Source organism: Clarias gariepinus, chromosome 5 (genome assembly GCF_024256425.1).
Source record: "Clarias gariepinus isolate MV-2021 ecotype Netherlands chromosome 5, CGAR_prim_01v2, whole genome shotgun sequence".
Taxonomy (NCBI): domain Eukaryota; kingdom Metazoa; phylum Chordata; class Actinopteri; order Siluriformes; family Clariidae; genus Clarias; species Clarias gariepinus.
Window position 1 is genome coordinate 36189273 of NC_071104.1, and position 21595 is coordinate 36210867.

Here is a 21595-nt window from a genome sequence, read left to right on the forward strand (position 1 = left end):
CTGGGGCTCGAACCGCCGACCTTCTGATCAGTCCCCGTTGTGCTTGGCTCTACAGGGTCTCAGGGAGGATGTGGGGTCTCGCACCCGGGTGATAGCGGCAGTTTCTTTAAGCGCTATGCTCTGCATGGATCACATCCCATGTGTGCACAGTGGGATTCGAACCTAGTGGGTTCGGTTTTTAGGAAGCCGAAAGAGTCGACTTTGAGCCAAAGTGACCCTACAAAATGATACCCTGCATCCTATCACAGATCATGGCTTTGCTTTTACAATAAAGAAGTCTATTCATTTCAATTTTATCACAGACCATAAAAGCAATGTTCATCTTTGCCATAAGATTCCTAAAAACACAGAATTTAGTTTCATATTTACCCTCAATAAAAAAAACACATTTCACTTTCTGACATCCCAGCATTTTATTTATGATAATAAACCCCGTTTTATGGCTGAACAGACTTTAATGATCACTTTCTTTAGGTCACGTCTTTGAGAGAAAGACACTTAGTGTCTTTATCTTATCTTTTTCTTATGTTTATCTCGAGATTAAGTAAATGTGAGTGGACCTTGGAACACTAGGATTCAGCACGTCGGTCTCGCGCCAGCATTTCCTCAAAGACTCCTGCTTGTTTCCCACATCAAAGCTAAAGGTTATGGAAGTAGATCTTAGGGTACGAGACTTTTTTACGGCCAGGCAGTGTGTTTATATACATCACATCCTAATGAATTTTAATTATTAGACATGTATAATTAACCAATTAGTCTAATTAACCAATTATACCAAGCAGGTGCTTATGATCATCAAGCGTCAGGGGCTTAAACCTGGTTGAGAAACCGCCAAAGTCTGCTACTAAGGTGAGGTTGTGGAGGACACGTTCGTTTCACAGGTCATACGTCATGGCAGGACTGAGCGCAGCGCAGTTCTACTTCATCAGCAAGGTTCCAAAGCAGACTGAAGCACAAAGGAAAAAGCACTCTTGAGGACTGTAGACGAAGTGGTCGCCCAAGGGAACTTGGTGCAGCAGATGAAAGACACGTCATGCTTACATTCCTTTGACATCGGAAGAGGTCCAGCAGTGCCATCAGCGAGGAAGTGATGGAAAACATTACAGTAATGAGTGTCTGGAGCAGCAGCAAAGCATGGTGAAGGTTCCTTCCTGCATTGGGGCTGCATTTCTGCAAATGGTGTTGAAGATTTGGTCAGGAATGACGGTGTCCTAAATGTGAAATAGTAAAATTAAAAGCATTTCCATACACACAATGTAATAAAGTTTGCTATGGAGCATATGGGACTTTGGCGCTATGGAAGAAGGTCATGTGATCTGATGTGTCCAGCCTGAGCCTATTCCAGAGTGATGGGCGTGTCAGGATGAGAAGGGAACTGCATGAAGTGATGCACTGTACCACCCTCTGGAGGATTTGCGGTTGCTTCCGTTGCTCAGGTTGAGACTCAGTAACGTTATGTGGCAAAAAAATTAAGTCAGCTGACGACCTGAATGTACTGAATCACCAGGTTATCACATCAATAACTTCCCTGATGGTATGGACATATTCCAGAACTCAGATCGTAGAAGAGGAAAAATGAGGAATCATTTTCACACATGAACCGGCCACCACATTGTGTGCTGAGATCAAAGCCTAAGATCCTGGAAGTAGATCTTCGGGTACGTGACTTTTAGTGGACTCCAGCCAGGGCTAAACTTCCATCAGATCAGCTTTTTAGTTTCCTGGTGCTTCGAGAAATCACGCCATGGCCGTGAATGGATAAAAACATCTTTATTAAATTGTTTTGAAAGCAAGCATGTGAAACACACACAACACCTGAGCTGTTTGCTGTTCCTCCATCACCTTCCATTCTGTGTGTCGTACAGCACTTTACACTGATGTTTCATTATAACACTATAACATTATAAACAATCAGCAGGAGCAGGAAAGATTAACTCTTCACTAGTACATAACATTAGAATATACAGATATAGATATGTATATACATATGTATTAGATGTATGTTTGTATACATAAAAACAAAAACTTTACAGATGTACAAAACCGTCATATCAAAGACAGAAACATCATATTTCATCACAAACATTCGGCAAAGTAGTAAATAGTAAATGTCTGAGTCCTGAAAGAACAATCTCAATCTTTAAGTGTCCTGTTGCTGGATATGTGCTCGCGTCCTGGGGCCGATTTGCATTGGGTTAAAAAACACCTGCGTCTACACACAGAGTCCAGCTGCCCTTCATTTGCTTCAGCGCTGACTCAGCACTCAGCTGAAGAACGCCCGCCCTCCCTGCCTCCAGGCATCCTCTACAGCCGACTTGTTCTCCTCGCTAACCTTCGTTATTACACACACACGCGCTCTCAAAAAAAATATCCTGCAGAAAAGCATTTCTGCCATCTGCACTTTCTGGTTTGGCAGGTTGTTCAGCTCATCCCTCCAGCCTAAACTAATGCACAGTGTTTACTTTGTGTTTGAGAAAACCCAATGAATTCTAGACAGAACGTGATTATTTTTATTACTTTATATTTCTCCTGAACAAGCGAACACTTTCTTTTTTTTTTTTTTTTCCTCCTTGTAAAGGATTATTAAAACAGGATTTGGGCAGCTGGTCCTCTGCTCTGACGGGAAATCGTGCAAAATGTTAAACAGACCTGAATGTGCATTGATGCGCTTAATTCTTGACCACTTAAAGTGCTTGTGTTTGAAATATTTGCGGAAGGAAAAAAAATGGGGGAAAAAAGTACATGATTTTGTTCAACTGAAATCCAAAGTTGATTTTGTGCAGGTTAACGAAATGGTCCAAATAATAATAATAATAATAAAAAATTAAAATGTGCAACAGGTTATAAAATAGAAACAAAAATTTAAAATAAAATACTATAATGTATCACAGGTTAATGCACTGCAGAATTTTTTTTTTATCTGAGTGAAAATAAGAGTAAAATGAAAGATCAAAAGAATAAAAAAAACCTTTTGAAGTAATGTTGTCATGGGATTGGTTAGAAAGTAAAAAGGCTATTTATTCTCGGACTATACTGTATTATTATTATTATTATCATTATTATTATTACTGTCATCTATTTATAGCTGGAATGTATAAATCAAGGCAGATGGGTGTTTTCCCTCGCTCTCTCACCCTAAAGCGTATTTCAATTATCTTTGGATTTAATATAAACATTTGAGTGAGTGCATAGCTTTCGCAGTAACACATTAGCACCACTACAGATCAGATAGAATATCAAATTGTAGATCGTACGTATTCCTGATTGCGACATTTTACCCCTGAACTGTGAGGGACAAAAAAAAAAAAAAAAAAAAACCATTAAGTAACAATACACTGCTAAAACTCTACTTATAAAGCATGCACTAGCTAAGCTAAATAAATACAAGTCACATGACACAATAAAATGAAAACTAGTGATGGCGTTTTTCTTTTTTTTCCTTTGCGTAGAAATGAACAGTGCTAAATATGAGTAGATACACTGGCTATGCAAGAGTGGTTAGTATAATCGAGTCCCTTGCACGGTGTTTTAGAGTAATACACGTCGTCGCGTTCCCTCTCGATGGTCTACACAGACGGAAGTGATGGAGAGTACGCTTCCGTTTTCTGCTCGGGCGAACAGCACAGGAACAGCCGGTTCCCGAGGCTCTTGAAAGCGAACCTGAAGTACATCATGTGTCCCATGGCGACGAAGGACACGGAGATGATCACGAGCAGGCCGAAAGCTTCGGGGTTGGGCGCCAGGATGACCATGATGAAGTGCAGCAGGTCCAAGAGGTAGTTCATGGAGTTCTGGACGCCGTTGATGACCCCTCGCTCTGCCTCTGCGACGTTCTCCTGGATAAGCTGGGTCACGGTCAAGTCGAAAGACCAAAGACCTGAAAGAGAGCGGCGGAAATAACCGGTCAGCTGGTGTCACACAGCTCTTTGGATTGTTTTACTGCCACATAAACATGAATGATGATTGGCCTCAAAGGTTGACTTTTACAGCTCTGGTGTTACCCTGACAGTTGACTACCGATTGCTGTTTTTTTCCAATAACCCAGTAATTAAGATAACTCCATAAAGCACGGTGTTCATTTACGTGACGCACGTTTGGGAAAGATATTAATGAAATACGTGATCGTTTTTAAACTAAAACTCACTCACAAGGATGAATACAATAAACAATCCACAACACTCAACAACAATGAAGCAAAAAAAAAAAACAGGTGGATATGAGGAAGGGTTTTGGAAGGAGTCTCCAGTGTTAGCAAACACTCAGAGGTAAAGCCGTGACTTTTCCGAAATCTTGAGGACAGATTAGATTTTACTTTTTTATTTTTGTTTAAGAATTACCATGTTCTTAAATGATGGAAAAATTTACTTTTTTCTTTTTTTTTTATAAACTAACAAAAATAATAAAGATTTTCAAAGCACCCACATTCTGTCCATCTTACATAGCATAGATAAAATATGTGGAACTCAGTGCAAAAGTTTATATCCCCCATTTTTTAATACAACCAAAATACATATTTTTGTGGATTTTCTTTTTACTGTTTTGTTTAAGTTCTTTTAATGTCACTTTGTGTTTTTTGTCCAATTTAACTCGTTATGTCTCCAGAGACAGCAGATGGAAATAAAAGAGTAAAGCACACATCATCATCAGTCATAGTGATACTTTGATAAAATAAAATCTATAAAGAAATGCATTTAGAGTAAAAAGGAAGAAATATATATTGTTTTTTCTTCTTTCTTTAGACTGAATTATAAAATGAGTTGAGCATTTCTTTAACAACAAACTCAACTCGCAGTCTTGGTATAGTTTACCTTCATCTTATTCAACTTTCTGCACTGTATGCGCCTTATGTATGTTTTTTTTTTATTAAATAAAATTAATTTTATTAAAAATTTAAAATAAAAAAGTCTACATACCCACTCTAGCAGCAATAACTCCAGCAAAGAGAAGACTGACGGACAGATATGACTTGATCTGCGGGACTTCCTCCGCCTGCATTGTGGTGATGTTGACTGAAGATTCGGTGGTGATCAAGCTTGCCATGGTGGGAGCCTCGGGCAGGGGTGTGTTCCCTAGCAGATGGCTTATCATGCTCTCGAAGGGCGAGACGCTTAGGTCGAAGGGGCTTCCTGGGACAAAGACAGACACGACGCAGAGCATGAGGCAGGACAGCTGAACCATACCGGCGAGGAACCCGGTGCGGATGAGGCCGCACTTCCTGCGCACCCACGTGAAGGCCACGGTGCCGCAGATCCCGGACACGGCCGAAGCTCCCATGAGCATGCTGAGGATGGAGCCGTTCAGACCCTGTGTGTAGGCGTAACCCGTGGTGATGCAGTCGAAGCCCAGGACGGTCATGTACAGGAAGGCTAGCGACATCCCGGCAAAGAAGATGGACTGGTTGTAGTAGGCGACCCAGCCGTCACGGAAAGTGCGCATGGGTTCAGACATCTGATAGCAGCATCTCTGCTTCTCCTCTGCATCTGACTTCACCACAGATCCCTCATTCATCAGCTGCGAACCTTCAGCCAGGCCTTCACCATTCTGCAGTTCTGAAAGAAAATCACGAGAGAAAGCGTATCACTAGAGACAAAGTGATATAAGCAAAATAGTTTCTCTATCCATCCGTCCATCTAGGAACCTCTGTAGTCCAACTAAAAACCATGGGAGCCAATGGTGACGATTGTCTGATTGATTGGCGATTCATTCCCATTTTTACAAGCATGGTAGGACCTCCGGTCAACACTCACACACGCATTCACACACTAGCTAATCTGCAAGTCTTTGGGCTTTGGGAGGAAACCGGAGTACCCAGAGGAAACCCACCAAGCACTGGAAGAAAATGCAAACTGTGGAAAATTTGTCTTTCTTTAAAATCTTACCTTTCTGAACATTCAGCTGCTGCATCTCTTGGTTTCCAACGTCCTTCTGTCCTGCCTTGATGGCCAGCGCTGGCGTCTTCTGGTACACCTTCCACAGAAGGAAGTACTCCAGACACATGGAGCAGAGGTTCCAGCCCGAGATGAAACCACAGCCCATGAAATGGGAACCGAACGCCATGATCTGTCCCACCAGCATCGGGGCCAGGATGTTAGTCAGCTGGTCGATGATTCTTACTGTGGCGTTCATGTCTGAAACAGAAGATCAAACAAACAAACAAACAAAAGATAAAAATTGAAAATCTGTTGAAAATGTATTTTTAATTTCAAGGTGTTTTTTTTTTACCACGATGTAAACTTAACAAGATTAGATTTATGTTCTTCGCCTGTGACAGATAAGATGAACTTTGTGTTACACAAGAATTAAACCTAATGTCATCCTGTTCTCGGAAAATCATTAACCAGAAAAACACTTCAAATACAATAAATCCAAACAACAAATTATCTTATAATAACTTTTTATAATCCTTATTTCCTCTGGGGGATGAACTTTCTGAATACGATTATGTTCTTTAATTTACAGTCTGTATGACCGCACTGGAAGCAGTGGGTTTATAGCTCCCAAATAAAGTGATTAACAAACTACAATTTAACTTGGAAATGTAATTATCTTGAGTTTTTATAAAGCCAAAATTGTTCCAGATGATGATCATGGTGAGGAAATGACCTTCTGGATTTCGGTGTTTAAAGTTTTGCATTGGTTTATTATAAAAAATATGGTTTCTTCTCGGTACTATGACATCATGTGTGTGTTTTTTTTTGTTGTTGTTGTCTTATTACAAAGAGAGTCTAACGATGGAACGGCTGTTTATAGCTGCTATAACAAAAGTGATAACAAGTACAAGCTTCTTTTCCGGATGTTTCACATCATTAAAATGTAAATATGAAGAGATATGACACAGCTGTTTTTATTTAAATGACACTACAATACTAAAACATAGTGTTATTGAGCATTAAGAACAAGGTGTAAAAACAAAAGGACTTCTGACCTGCCAGGGCGCTGCGGTCCTCTCCAGCCACCACCACAACCCAGTCCCTCTGAATGGTGATGGACATGGCAGTGCTGGCCAGGTTCGCAATGTTGGCGATGCTGATAACCATAATGTAGCAAAACGTCTGTAAAACAACAACAACAACAACAACAACCCGGTGATACATCAGTCCGTACTGACTGTTGCTCTTAGAAGAAATGCTATAGCTAACACTACAACTTAGACTACAATATCTCTACTATCCAACTACTATTATTACTCTAATAAATAATCCTAATACTATTAGGTCTGGGTCTACAACTACCACTACAAATTACTATTGCTAGTATTAACACTACTGCTCGCATTACTTCTACCGCTACAACAACTGCTACAACTATTACTAGCACACATCTATTATATAGTATATAGAATAGATTATACTAACGATCTATTACTCCCACTATTATTACTAGTACTGAGAACACTATAACAACAACTACAATTATGACTACTTCCAACACTACTGCAGCTACTACTACTACTACTATTACCACTACTACAGTTAACACTATTATTACTACTTTGACTAATACAAATCCCTAACACTATTATTCATAGTACTAACCATACTAATACTATTGTTCCAACTAGTACTAGTGGTATTATTTTTACCCTTATGGCAATTAATACCATTAGTTTTAACGGCTACTAGTTCTACTACAAGTAATATCACTGACCCTTTTATTACAAGTGCTAAACAAACTAATATTCTGGCATCCACTATTACTATTATACTTCTACTACTAACACTCTACGACTTATAATAATACCGGCACTACTAATTCTACAATTTAATATACTAGTACTAATAACACCACTACAAATACTAGAAATAAGAATACTAATACTTTTACATATATTACCATTACAACTACTGCCATCACATAAGTGCCACCACTATTACCAGTATGACCACTACTACTATTTCTACTTATAACAACACTAGTTATTACTAATTATTACTGCCACCACGACTACAGTACATCTGCTACTACTACCATTATTTCCAGTACCACCACCACTACCCCTACTACAACTACTATCATACATATTATTACTATCTTACTACTAATACTATAATACTATTAATACTTCTACTAATAATAATACAGATGGCTGATTTATTGAATAATGGTGTTGTATTTTTTACATTATATATTCCATGAAGCCCTTTATCAGTCGTATCTCATAAATATACACCATAAGTAATCTACAAGATTTCATAACCGTGTGATCCAATGCTAATGATAATAATACACGTTAGAATGTGGATAAATGCGTACATTCAACCACAGAATAAAACAACAGCCCCATTTATCTAAAATGGCGCACACTATCAGCGTTATATTGGACCTTCATGAGCCAGTTTACAGTCAGAGCCTTTTTTTTCCCCCTTCGTGGTCAGGTTACACCTGTGTAAAACAGGGACGTGTGCGAATACCATTGCTAAAAAAAATGCTTCGTTTGCACACGTCGAGGTCACTGTGTTCTGCTGACAGCACAGTGGGACAGCCTCTTTAACCTTATCTTTAACCCAGTTTAAATCATAGAGATACCACTGTACTTACTGCATGATATACTTTTATATAAATAACAAATTCTTAATATAAGGGTATAAAATAGAGCTGAAATGAACACAGGACGATCCATTATATAAAGATAAGGTGTCAGTGACCCAGAATGCCTTGTGCTGCATATCTGTTGCCATGCGAAAGAGGGCTGCTATTTGCCCTTTAACCTACGAGCTTGTCTGCAAGAACTTGACTTTAGTTATTTTAAATCCAGCCTAGTTGAAAAGAAAGAAACCTTTTTTATGTTTCTAAATTTATATGATTACTAAAACCCCAGGAATGCAGCTAAAAACTGCTAAAAAGATAACTGTAGCTAAGAAAATTACCAAATCTCATAATCTGTAGCTACAAACTACTATAGCCCCAAAAAATTTAACTAATAAGCTACTAACCCCATAAACTATAGCTAAAAACACTAAAATGCTAAAAACTGTAGCTACAAAACTGAACTAAAAAGCTAATAACTGTAGCTAAGCATACTCAAATTCAAGCTAAAAAGCTAAACCCCCAAACTGTAGTTAAAAACGCTACAAAAACTCAGAAAACTAAACTTTAAACAAACTATTAACCCCAAAAACTGAACCTAACACCAAGGTAGCTACAAAATGATGTGTGCACACAGAATACTAAAAAGTGTACACTTACAATACAATGCTATTTGCTACTTCAATAACACATAACCTGTTATAATGCGTTATAATTAAGTATTATACTTACTGCTAACTTTTAAAACCACAAGTAATCAAACACTTACCAGCAGCCATCCGTTGTAGAGGTGTGTGAGATCGTCTTTGAAGTGGAAAACCAGCATCAGCAGGATACCGCACACAATAACTGAAGAGTTCTGGACAAGCAAGGACGTCTGGGCCACTGGAAACAAATATTAATCAACACCTTGAAGTCTGTATTTATTGTTCGATTGAATGTTAGATATTACAATCATTTATATAATAGAACAGTTAGTTCTGACCAAGTAATCTGAATGGACAATTCCCATAGGGGTGACAGTTAACAATAATGCAACTGAAGGTGGGGCGTTTAACGATATGTATCACTCCAGGTCCCAGGTGTTTCACAGTCGTTAATTACACTAAATGTCGGTCGCAGAATGGGATAAAGTAGGTCAGTATTGATGAGAGAGCAGCTGCCTGCCAAAACCAACAATGCTGTCACAATTGCTTCTAAGGCATTCCGAATTGTCTCTAAACCATCAGTTTTTTAAAATATACACCTAAAAAGCTAACTAACGCCTAATACAAGGCTGAATTACAAGGCTAATCACATCTGTTAATCACACTGACTGCTGCTCGCCAGCTCCACTAGTTGCGGTAAGTTCGTTGGCGTTTGTTGAACTGTTGTATAAAAGTGATATTGTGTCCCTTGTGCCTACGACCCCACCACAGCCGTGCTATATCAAGCAGTACAGCACTCCCTCTCGTCTGATATTGCTTTATTATTCCTGAGTGTGTACTGAAAAGTGGGAAACCTTTACCTTTGAGTCGAGCATTTTTGTCCACCCAGTCCCCGATGATGGCTCCGAGGATCAGCACCGATCCTGCCACCACCAGGCCGTACACGGCAGTCAGGAGCAAGCTGTTTCCGTACAACTCGACCAGAAACACAGCCACGGCAAAGTTCCACATGCGATCCCCCTGCAGGACAAAAAAAAACACCATGTCAGATTACAGCTGAGGGACAGCGAGGCGTGTTCTTGGTCTAAAAGTTTTATGTTTTAGTTCAGAAAATATATATTTTTAACCTAATTAACATGGAAATACCTACATTTTTATCTAAATGACATAACATCTATAATAAGATTTTATTCCATTAAGCTGTACAATCAAAGGTTATTAAGTGTATAATTACCTTTTTTTTTTTTTATACTAATAACAATACCAAGGAAAAAATGCTTGGCAAATTTTTTATAATGTTATTTTAAAGGGTGATGTGTTTAATAATAAAAAACAAATAAAATTAAAAAATGCATTATCTTTTTAAACACATTCATTTAATTAATCACCAACATTTAACTGCAGATTATTTTCTAATAATCTTTAATAGTTATAGGTTGCATGCTTGTTAATAAATAAAATAAACATTTAAAAAAAGATATAAAATGAATGCCTTATATGGATTTATTTGTTTATTATTAGTTAATTCTACAGTAAACTCACCCAGGTGGATAGTGCATGTCCGACATAGATAAGAAACTTCGCAGAGGTGAAAAAATTACGCATGGAATCTGAAAGGAAACAATGTTACTTTTTTTTGTTACAAAACAATAAACAAACAAACAAACAAACAAACATAGCACTATATAAATACTGTTACTTCTTGTTTTTTTTTATATTGGTTGTTTTGCAACTAAAAATCACCTACCACAGCAGCCCTTTTTGGAGTTTTCCATTTTGATTTCACTTTATATTTTTTGTGCAATAAAGAAAATAACAGTAATAATAAATATAATCCTTGGTCAGGGTTGCGGACAATCGAATAATTCCCAGCAAAATATACAAAACTAAATTCCTCCGAACAGCACGAATTCCCCTCTATTCGCTCCTTCCAAACTTAGCTATCACTGTAGCTGAAGTCGGAAAGAAATTAAACCTTTTTTCGAGGTTTTTGTCGCCCAAAACAAGGCGAAATACCGAGAGGACACTTCCGAGCGCTTTCACGCTCCTGCGCGCTGCCGACGATATTTATGAACGCGCACCCGTGCACGGGGTGGACACGTGACACACACCAGCTAATCAGAGAATGCGCGTGCACGGTGCTTTGTTTACCACTTAGGCTTCGTTAGGAGGAAAGAAATGTGCTGCGTCATTGTCTTGTTTCCTCCTCCAGTGCTGTTTCTGCACAATCATCTTTATGTAGGAAGTCTTTCAATGCTTTGTAGGTCTACATAACGGGGGGCTCTGGGACTATCTCTGTAAACGCCAGAATTATTGGCATCCCATTGACAACAACAATCCTAAAATACATTTCCTTTAATGCATTTCAATGATTTTACCATTTTTTCTGTTTTTTTTTTCTCTGTACTTAATTAGAAACCAGTTGAAACAAAAACTTGTTTAAACCATTGAAATGCATTAAAAGTATTGCTTTTAATTAAAAGGGTTTTTTGCATGTTTAGTTGCCCTGTGGCCTTGCACGTGTTCTCTCTGTTCTTGGTGAGTTTCCTCCCACAGATTGGGCAAAAATAATGTTTCCAAATTGTGCCCTGTGATGGATTGGCACCCCAAATATGGTGTACCCTGATGCATGCTCTAAGTGCCCTGGGATAGGCTTCAGGAATGCAATTTTTAGGTTACAATTTGAATAGTGCTATGTTTTTTCCTTCCTTCATTTAATTTGAAACCCATTGAACCAAAAATGTAAAAATATCTGAAGAAGGTGGCTCAGTGTGTTACGGCTCTGAGTTACTGATCAGATCAGCGGTTTGAGCCCCAGCTCAGCCAGGTTGTCACTGTTGGGCCCTTGAGTGAGGCTCTTAACCGTGTCAGCTCCAGGGGCACTGTATCATGGCTATAATGTATATGTGACAAATAAAGGCTTAACTTAAAAATATTATAATGTGCAAGGCCAGAGTTCGATTTCCACCCAATTACCAAATCCCAGCCACTGGATACAGTGCCAGTCCCAAGCCTGGATAAAATGGGAGGGTTGCTTGTCGAGGGACATCCGGCTTAGGACCTGTGTCAAGTCATGACATATGTAGATTGGAAAATCTGCTATGGCGACCCCTCCAAAAGAACAGCCAAATGACCAACAACAACTAGATTGTAAAAAAACTCATTGCTTTATTGTTACAGTTTCCTGAGTAATGTTTTGTTATATTTTGATGATTTGTCTATGCATTCTTGTTGCAACAGTTTTGTATGCTTAAATTATTACCCTCATAATATACTTCAGAAAGGCAGGAAGCCATTAAAGAAAAACTATTTTGTTCTTGCTTTGGTCGCGACCTGTGTGAATCTGTTCCAATATTCCAATTCATCTGCTGGCTACAATGATAATCTATATATATACTGCATAGTGTTGGTCTTTTAGCTGCTCCCTCGCGGGATCGCCACAGCAGATCATTCGATCAGCACACAACTTGGCACAGGTTTTACACCGGATACCCTTCCTGACGCAACCCTCCCATTTTATCTTGGCTTAAGACTGGTACTACATGCAGTGGCTGGAATTTGTCTATTGAATAGGACCCCAGGCCTTCAACATAGCAGGTAAAAAACCTACCACTGAGCCACCAGTAAAACAGACATTCTGTTTGGCGGCTAGTGTTTGCATAGATAGGAAGTATGCAGTGTCATCATTAACTCTTTGTCTTAAACTTACAGTAAATATGAGCATGTAATTATACATAGAATATTATACATAAAGTAAAAAACATTTTGTTTTTCTAACAAGCCTAAATTTAATCATTTGCTTTTAATTAAGCCCACTGTGTATAATGCAAATTATTTACGACTCTTTTAAGGGATGTCAACAATTATGAGGTTTTATGATAATTAGTGCAGCTCAGGAGATATATAATTAGCCCTTATTACTAATCCCGTTTCTGGAGATCTCCCTTTATGAAAAAACTTCAGCAGATCTCCTGGAACAGGGTAAGTGATCACTGTATTATAGTAATACATGATAACTGTAATTATAGGCTAAAATACTGTGATTAAAAAAGGCTAGTTTTTCTGTTTGCAAACAGTGTTGATGTGATTACTAAGAAATGTGTCGTTGCTCACCGTGCCATACTCACTGAGATCATAGTTTCTCAACCTCAGACCTGGAGAACCTCAGGAATGTGCATTGTATTTTAATGACGTAAGCCACTACTTTAAAGTCCTGTGTTCTTCTGACACAGCTCAGGGCATTAATAATATCTCTTTGTCTTTTTCACATAATGACACAGATAATAATGTCTTATTACTTCTTTATTACTTAAAAAAAATGAAAAAAAGATTAATCAATTAATATATTTAAACAAAGGGCATAATATCCAATCAAATAATATATTATTAAAAATATATAAAAATTATAACAATGGGAAAATATTTTTATAATGTTTTAAAAGTTCATTCAAAAAATGAACTCATAACAATTAAGTGAAACATTTCAATCCTTTTTTTGTTTACATTTGTTTAATTACGGCTAACAGTTCATGAAAATCCTGTTTCTCATAATATTAGAATATTTCCGTCGCTCATTTAAAAAAAGAAATTACAAGACCAAAAACAAAAAACAATATTCATTTATGCACTTATTTGTTGGTTGTGGCTCCTTTAGTACGAATTATTGCATCAATATAGCATACGGCATGGTAGCGATCAGTCTACGGCACTGATACAGCAACATTGCTTTGATAGCAGCCTTCAGCTTGTCCGTGTTGTTGGGTCAGGTGTTTCTCATCTTGATCCTGAAAATACTCCTTAGACTCTCTCTGGGGTTCAGGTCAGGTGAATTTCCTGACTAAACATAGTGGACCAACACCAGCAGATGACATGGCACCTTCAATCGTCGACCAACTTCATACTCGTCTTGAAGCACCATGGATTCATAGACACTTGTGATGTTGTCTATGGTTCGGTAGTGGCATGATAGTAGGGATGCAACAGTTTCAGACCATTTCCTGAAAATGTCTGTTTGTGGTGGCCCTTGATGCACTGTCTCCAGCCTCACACTTCCAAGTTCTTGAATTAGCTTTGCTTGACAATTTGCTTAACAATGTGGTCATCCTTGTTGCTAATGCACTTTTTCCTACCACTCTTCTCCTTTCAGTCAACTTTCCTTCAATATGCTTGAATATGACTCTCTGTGAAGAGCCAGAACTTGCAGTGATGACCTCTGTAGCTTACCCCTCATTTTTGGGAGAACTATGTGGAATATAAACTTCTCTAAAGTCTGAAGTCTTCTCTATGCGTGTACTGAACTAGACTGAGAGATACACAGTGTGTATACTGTACGAATAATAATTTACTCCAACTATTTTGACATTAATTAGTAATCCATGAAATTTAAACAAAAAAAGGCTGAAATATTTCACTTTATGAGTAATGAATCTAGAATAGATGAAAGTTTGACTTTTTTGAGTTAAATTACACAATTATTTCACCTTTCAATGATATTCAAATTGTTTGATATGCACCGGTAAGTACAACTGCAAAAACAAGAACAGAAAGAACAACACATACTGATGTGTTAATGTTAGACTCATTAAGTCGCATTAAATACATTTATTTAAACACAATTATTTTAAGTTGCATTACATAATTTAGTTGAGTAAATTTGAAATAATATTAATATGTAAAGGCTAAATAAGGGCAAAAAGATTTTTTTTTTTTGAGTAACATGCCCTTACATTTCTTTCGATTTGCATGAGTAAGGTGAACACATACAGTTCATTAAAAACAAAGTTGCACCAACACCAAGCCAAAGTGATAACAGGTTAAAACTGTCAATAATTTAGTTTTAATGTACATCGATGAAAGCTGCGTAACAAGCCTAGATTTGTGTATGACGTTTTTACAGGGATGAAAGGGGCACAGATAACAGATAATAAAGATATAAAGAAAGTGGAAGTAAGAAAGTAAGAAATAATGTGTTATAGTACATGTACCTGGTTAAAGTAACGAGAAAATTAACTTAAAATCTAATGTCAGGCATTGGGATCAAAACTATAACAGGAAGTGTGTGTGTGTGGTTTCTTTACTCAAATAGGCTTCCATCAGTTTCTTATCGCCAAACTTATATCAAAGTATTTTTACTTAATTTCTTAACACCAGTAAGACCCAATGGCACAGGTGAATACCATTAGAATAATATAAATATACTATTCCAGACCACCAGAAGTACAATACAACCCCATTACAAACTGCTTAACCATCAAACAAGATTTTTTCTAATGGTTTAAATGTCTACTGATTTAAAAGGTCATGTTTAGATCATTCTGTCTATGTATGTTCATGATTTGCCACTAATGGTAAACCTGTGTTTTAACTCTCTCTCTCTCTCTCTCTCTTTCCATGATTTCATGCTTTTTTCTCACTGTGTGTGTGGGAATATCTTTCAAATGGTAAACTCATAAACAAGCAGAAATGGTTTCACCCAGATGTGATCAGTGACCACACAGATGTCTGGTCTCTCTGCCCTTTTATTGATGCTGTACCTGGAAACACAAAGGCTTATCGCTCTCATAAATGTGACAGATCCCCATAAAAAAAGGAGAACCTATGATTATCCAAATTTTACTCTCTTATATCTTACTATATATACTGCTTATATAGAGTATAAGACAGTAATAATAATGTAAAAAGAATAAAAAATCTTCACAAAATGGTGTTTGATATTTAGTTTATTAACTCAATTTTACTGATTTGATGGAAACAACTGACTGTGTGCAGAATTGTTATACAGATTAAGTAAAGACATAGTGAGTACTGTTGCTGTAGAACTGATAAGTGACAGAGTACTGTGATAGGGAGGAAAAAAATCAAGGACAAATTAAGTGGGACTGTACTGCTATCACAATAAGGTTGTCCTGAAGTGTTTCATTTAATTTATACCAAATCGACCAATGATTACAACGTTATATTTAAAAAATCAGTGAATTATGATTTACCATCAGGATTTGAATCTTATACAAGTATAGTCTCTTAAGATGCACTAAGAAAGGATGACAGAATCTTGCAGTCTGTTATGAAATTCAGAACTCTGAATAATCCTGGCACGACTTTCTCTACTGGGTGTATACAGATTCCTATTGTTTTTTCGTTGTTGTTGTTTTTTACAAGCCTTTCCAGTTCTCAGCAAATACATGACTGATTTGCGCATGGTTGCTTTCATCTTCATGCACAGAAATCAGTGTACTGTACGAATCTCTCTTATACAATTCTACAGATCTTTCTACATACAGTATCACTCCTCTTTGGTTTTTGGGACATATTTTCTGTTCTCTGACACACAAACGAACTGCAGAAGGTTTGGATCTCTGACAGCCATTTCCACATATTTTGGCGCAGAGCCCGTCTCCTCTATTTGCTTCACTTTTTTTGACTAGCGACGATAACAAAATCACTGAAATGTATTATGCCTTTTAGATAGCTACATATAAAATGCTGTATAGGATCCACGTGACACAAGTACTGGCCGTTATCAGTAATGTTTCCCTGTTTCTTTTCCCCTTTTGCTGTATTTTAAATGCAAGTTTCAAACTAGTTTGTACTTGTTGTGTCCTAACTTCTTTAAAATCAGACACTCTGACCGTGCTGATCTTCCATGAAAGTGCAAACGCTTGACTATTCTATAGCTATGTTATAAGCACTTAACTCATGTGATACGATAATGAGGTTTATATCAGCGCACTGTTCTCACATTCTGAAATCTGGTTAATCAGAATGTATGGATTCATTTTCTTTACCAGCAGCTCTACAGTAAAGCTCTTAGTGTTGATTTATTATATATATATATATTATAACGATCGATTCTTGTATATCCACATTTGCAATCATTGACACGAAGAAGATTTCTGTAAGGAAAAATGTGCTTATTTAACATTTATGGAAGGAGTCTCCAGTTCAAGTGCTTTGTCACAGTCAGAGGGAAAGCAAAGTTTTTTTGGGGGGGAATTGTGAATTTACACTTTATTTATTTATTTACTTTCATGTATCACTGTTATCAAATTCAAAATTCTAATTGAAACTTTGTTCGTCACATACACAGTCATACACAGTAAAATGCCTATACGACCGTCAGTGACCTTAAAAGTGAAAGCTTATTAATAAGAAATAAATATGAATAAAAAAGAAATATGCTTAAATTATTACCCTTATTTTATACTTCAGAAAGGAGCTTAGCTAAGCTTAACTTAAGGGGCCGAGTTCGATTCCCATCTTCTCCCTGTGCTTGCTGGGTTTCCTCCAGGTACTCTGGTTTCCTCCAACAGTCCAAAGACATGCAGATTAGACTAATTGGTGTCCCCAAATTGGCAGTAGTGTGTGAATGAGTGTGTGAGTGTGTGTATGTAATGTGTAACGTGTGCCCTGTGATGGATTGGCACCACGTCCAGGATGTACCCCGCCTCGTGTGCTACCGAAAGTCTCCTGGTATAGACCACGGATAGGCACGACGACTTATTTATTTATTCATTCATTCATTTTTTTTGCCTTTGCTCTGTAGTAAATTGTAAATAGATTAAAAATAGTAATTGTGCTTAAGATGTGGTCATAAACAAAAATATGTTTATGGACAAGCTGAACACATTTAAATCCTTTTTTTTCAAATTGGTAACCCGGCATCATCACTCAAACCATTACCTGTTACTCTGCATTATATTTAGTATTTTTATCCCCTTTAGCGAGAGTATTGTGATTTTTTTCAGTTACTTAAATACTGACAGCGCTTTTATTCAAAACAGCCTTTTGCTGTAAGAATGCTGTAAGCACGAGGGTGAAATATGAGTTCTCATCCTGTGGTTCGTGGTTTAGTGAAGTTACCTTTTGCAATGCTGTCCAACAAAGAGAAACGACTGCGCTGGAGTGTCTCCTTGTCTCTGCTGGTCGTGAGCATTTGTTGTTTTTCTTTACAAACAATGACACCTTTGGCTGTGGTTATAGAATAAAACAGTGGCCACATTCGGTGACCACAGCACTAAAAATACACCTGAAATCTGAAAAATAAAAAACAGATTACTCAGGCGGGTGACTGTGATGTTGTTCTCCAGCACAAGGCCTTATTTTAGCCGATTGTGTATAGATCAAGGTGTCTTGGTTGATCATGTGATAGTAAATGTTTTTTTCTCTTTTTTTTTTTCATTTTAATTTATTCCATGTGGAAGTGGTTGTTTCAAACTGAGCAGTCTATAAAAACGTGTCCTCCTTGTTTTTTTCATTTTAGCAAATTCGTATTTTCAATTCTGCTTTTCTCATGAAGAAAAAAGCTGAATCATCATTTTAAATAGAGCAACCTCTTGAATGTGGACGGGATCCAGCAACAGAGACGTTACACAGGTGTGCGGAGAATCAATAGAGAAATCTACACTCTGTCCATGACTGAGGCTAAGCAAACCAGCGTGTTTGTGACATTAGAAGGGTCACTCGAGCAAACACGGGCCACGTGGTCAACCACTAAGCCCTTTTAAAGAAGCACTGGGATCAACTGGACTACAGCGCACAGTACAACCCGAGCGAACTCGAACGCACCACACACACAAACACCATGAATCAGTAAATGATTGTGAGTTATTTATGAATGTAGAATATTGCAAAAGAGAGGATTGGGAAAGAATGTCTGGATATGTGCAAACAAATACGCATCCTGCACTTAGATTTAAGCGCTCAGGCTTAAGACTGGCCGATTCTGTCACTTTAATGATGTGTAATTACATTTTCTGAAAGTTAAAAAATATTTAAGTCTTCGAGTCCACAGATTAATATTTCCGAATGTGCTTGGTGACCAGATTGTCTCAAAACTTTGATAATATAAATTTCAAGCTCTCTATATAAAGATACTTATTTCTGTACTGATTAAAACTGTGAGAACCAACTATGAAATGACTGAGGCTAAAACTTTATCTATCTGGCACTTTTACGTGGACAGTGTTGTTGTTGGTCTTTCGGGTCTCCACAGTGGACCATCTGATGGGCACAAGTTTTTATGCCGGAAGTACGGTGGCCGTGAAGTGCAAAACAAATTAACAAAACCCAAAGCAAAATAACAAATTCAAAAACAAATTTACAAAATGGAAAACAAAGAAACTAATATCTGACTGGCCGAGAAGTGCAATACAACTTAACAAAACGAAAAACAAATTAACAAAAACAAAAACATTTTTTGTTTTGGGTTTTGATATTTTGTTTTTGAATTAGTTATTTTGTTTTCCATTTTGTTAATTTGCTTTTGAATTTGTTATTTTGTTTTCAGTTTTGTTAATTTGTTTTTGTTTTGCACTTCACGGCCACCGTACGGAAGCCCTTCCTGACGCAAACCCTCCCATTTTATCTGGCTGGGGTTTTAGCACTGGGTGGGTATCGCTAGTCTTTAATGAGCTGAATTTAAAGTTGAATTGTAGTTAAACAAACACTGCAGTATCATGGGTTGCCACGGTAAACAAGAAATTCCTCAAATTAAAGCTTACTAATGTACGTAATATTAACTAAACAAATTACTTGATTCTAATACTACTACTAATACAATTACTTGATCCTGCGTTCACCATGTTTCTAAAAAAAACCTTCGGCATTTAATTTCCATGCGCACTGTCCTTACATTCTGTATAAAAGCCTCAGTGGCTAATGTGCTAGCTAGCTAAAGCTAGTAGGTGGTTGCCTAGCAGCAGCGTTAGAAACGTAGTCATGCTGTTACGGTGCAATACTGTATGCCTCAACATGATGCATTGTTACTGTTCCCACTGAACACTGGAATGTTCTATAATCATGTATGGTATAGCAGGTATAAACACACGTTCCCTCAACTGTTATGCTTTTTAAAAAAAACTCTTTCTTGAAGTTGACGAGACGAAAAATTTCAGCTTGTCATACAGTATTACTAAGTAAACATGAAGTGTAAACTCCTTTGTCCTAAACAATTTAGTTAGAAAACTTTAAAGTTGAAGATTTACCTCGGACTCTTACAAAGTGCTGACATAAGAGACAACAGTTATGCCTTTTCTTTGCTAAGAAACTTGTTTTTATCTGTTTATTATTAGCCTTAAGGACCCAAAGTGTGCCAGGAAAATCCCCCCCACACCGTTACATCATGACCAGCAGCCTGAACCGCTGATACAAGGCCGGATGGATCCATGTCCTCTTGTTGTTTATGCCAAATGTTCGGCGTGTTCTGCATACCCTGGTTGTTACGAGATGCTGTTAGAGTAACTGTTGCCTTTCTATTAGATCGAACCAGTTTGGTCTTTCAATCAATAAGACATTTTCACCTAGAGAACTGCAGGCCAGTGAATATATGAACTTATACTGTATAAACCATGTATGGTGTTAATTCAACACTTGGGATCCTGCTGTGTAGTCCAGATCCAAACCACAGATTCTTTTCTTTTCTCTCTCTCTATCTCTCTCTCCCTCTCTCTTTCTCGAAGTTGAAGTTGACACAGCAAAAAAAGTGCACCTTGTCATATTACAAAGTAAACATAAAGTGTGAACTCCTTTGTTCTGAAGATTTAATATAGTTACTTATTGGATATTTTCTCTTTTTCTCATTCTCTGTAAACCCTAGAGAAGTTTGCGTAGAAAATAACTTAGATTACTCAGACCAGCCCGTCTGACACCAACTACCTTGTCACATCCAAAGATGCTTACATCACCTTTATTCCCCATTCTGATGCTCGGTTTAAACTTCAGCAGACTGTCTTTACCATGTGTACACATTTAAGGAAAAAACTTGTATAAATATTTTAAATCTTTTGCTGTATATTTATTGCTGTGATAATAATACTCTTTATACATATGTAATAAAATTTAATTTAGTTTAATTAAAATTTTGGTTAATGTATGTTTATTGTGAGCAGAGATTCTGTGACGGAACTTAAACATAGCACTTTTATTTGTTTTTCTTTAACTACACTAAAAACCTTGATGAAAAAAAATCAATAAACATTTACCTAGTCTTAATATTGCAATGCTTTTTGCAACTGGGTGTGCCTGGTGTTGCACTTGCGTGTGTGTGTGGGTGCAACACCCAGCAACCCAGTTGCAAAAGCATTGCAATATTAAGAATAGGATAATGATGTTCCTTTATAATCAGTTCTAAGCTTAATAATATAATAATAATAATAATAATAATAATAATAATAATGATGTTTCTTTATAATCAGTTCTAAGTTTAATAATAATAATAATACAATAATAATAATAATAATAATAATAATAATAATAATGTTTCTTTATAATCAGTTCTAAGTTTATTATTATTAATAATAATAATAATAATAATAATAAAATAATAATAATAATAATAAGAATGATATTTCTTTATAAACAGTTCTAAGTTTAATAATAATAATAATAATATTGTTTCTTTATAATCAGTTCTAAGTTTAATAATA

The 21595-nt window shown here is 37.0% G+C and overlaps 1 protein-coding gene across 1 annotated transcript; it reads right to left on the reverse strand.

Moving 5' to 3' along the window:
- Positions 1-1755: 1755 nt before the first annotated feature.
- On the reverse strand, positions 1756-11231 carry slc40a1 (solute carrier family 40 member 1). Its single transcript, XM_053496469.1, has 8 exons — positions 10921-11231; positions 10716-10783; positions 10034-10193; positions 9296-9411; positions 6926-7052; positions 5880-6128; positions 4914-5549; positions 1756-3877 (listed from the first exon to the last, which is right to left on the reverse strand). The coding sequence occupies exons 1-8, from the start codon at positions 10946-10948 to the stop codon at positions 3567-3569; spliced, it is 1695 nt and encodes a 564-aa protein (XP_053352444.1). The 5' UTR covers positions 10949-11231; the 3' UTR covers positions 1756-3566.
- Positions 11232-21595: the final 10364 nt, after the last annotated feature.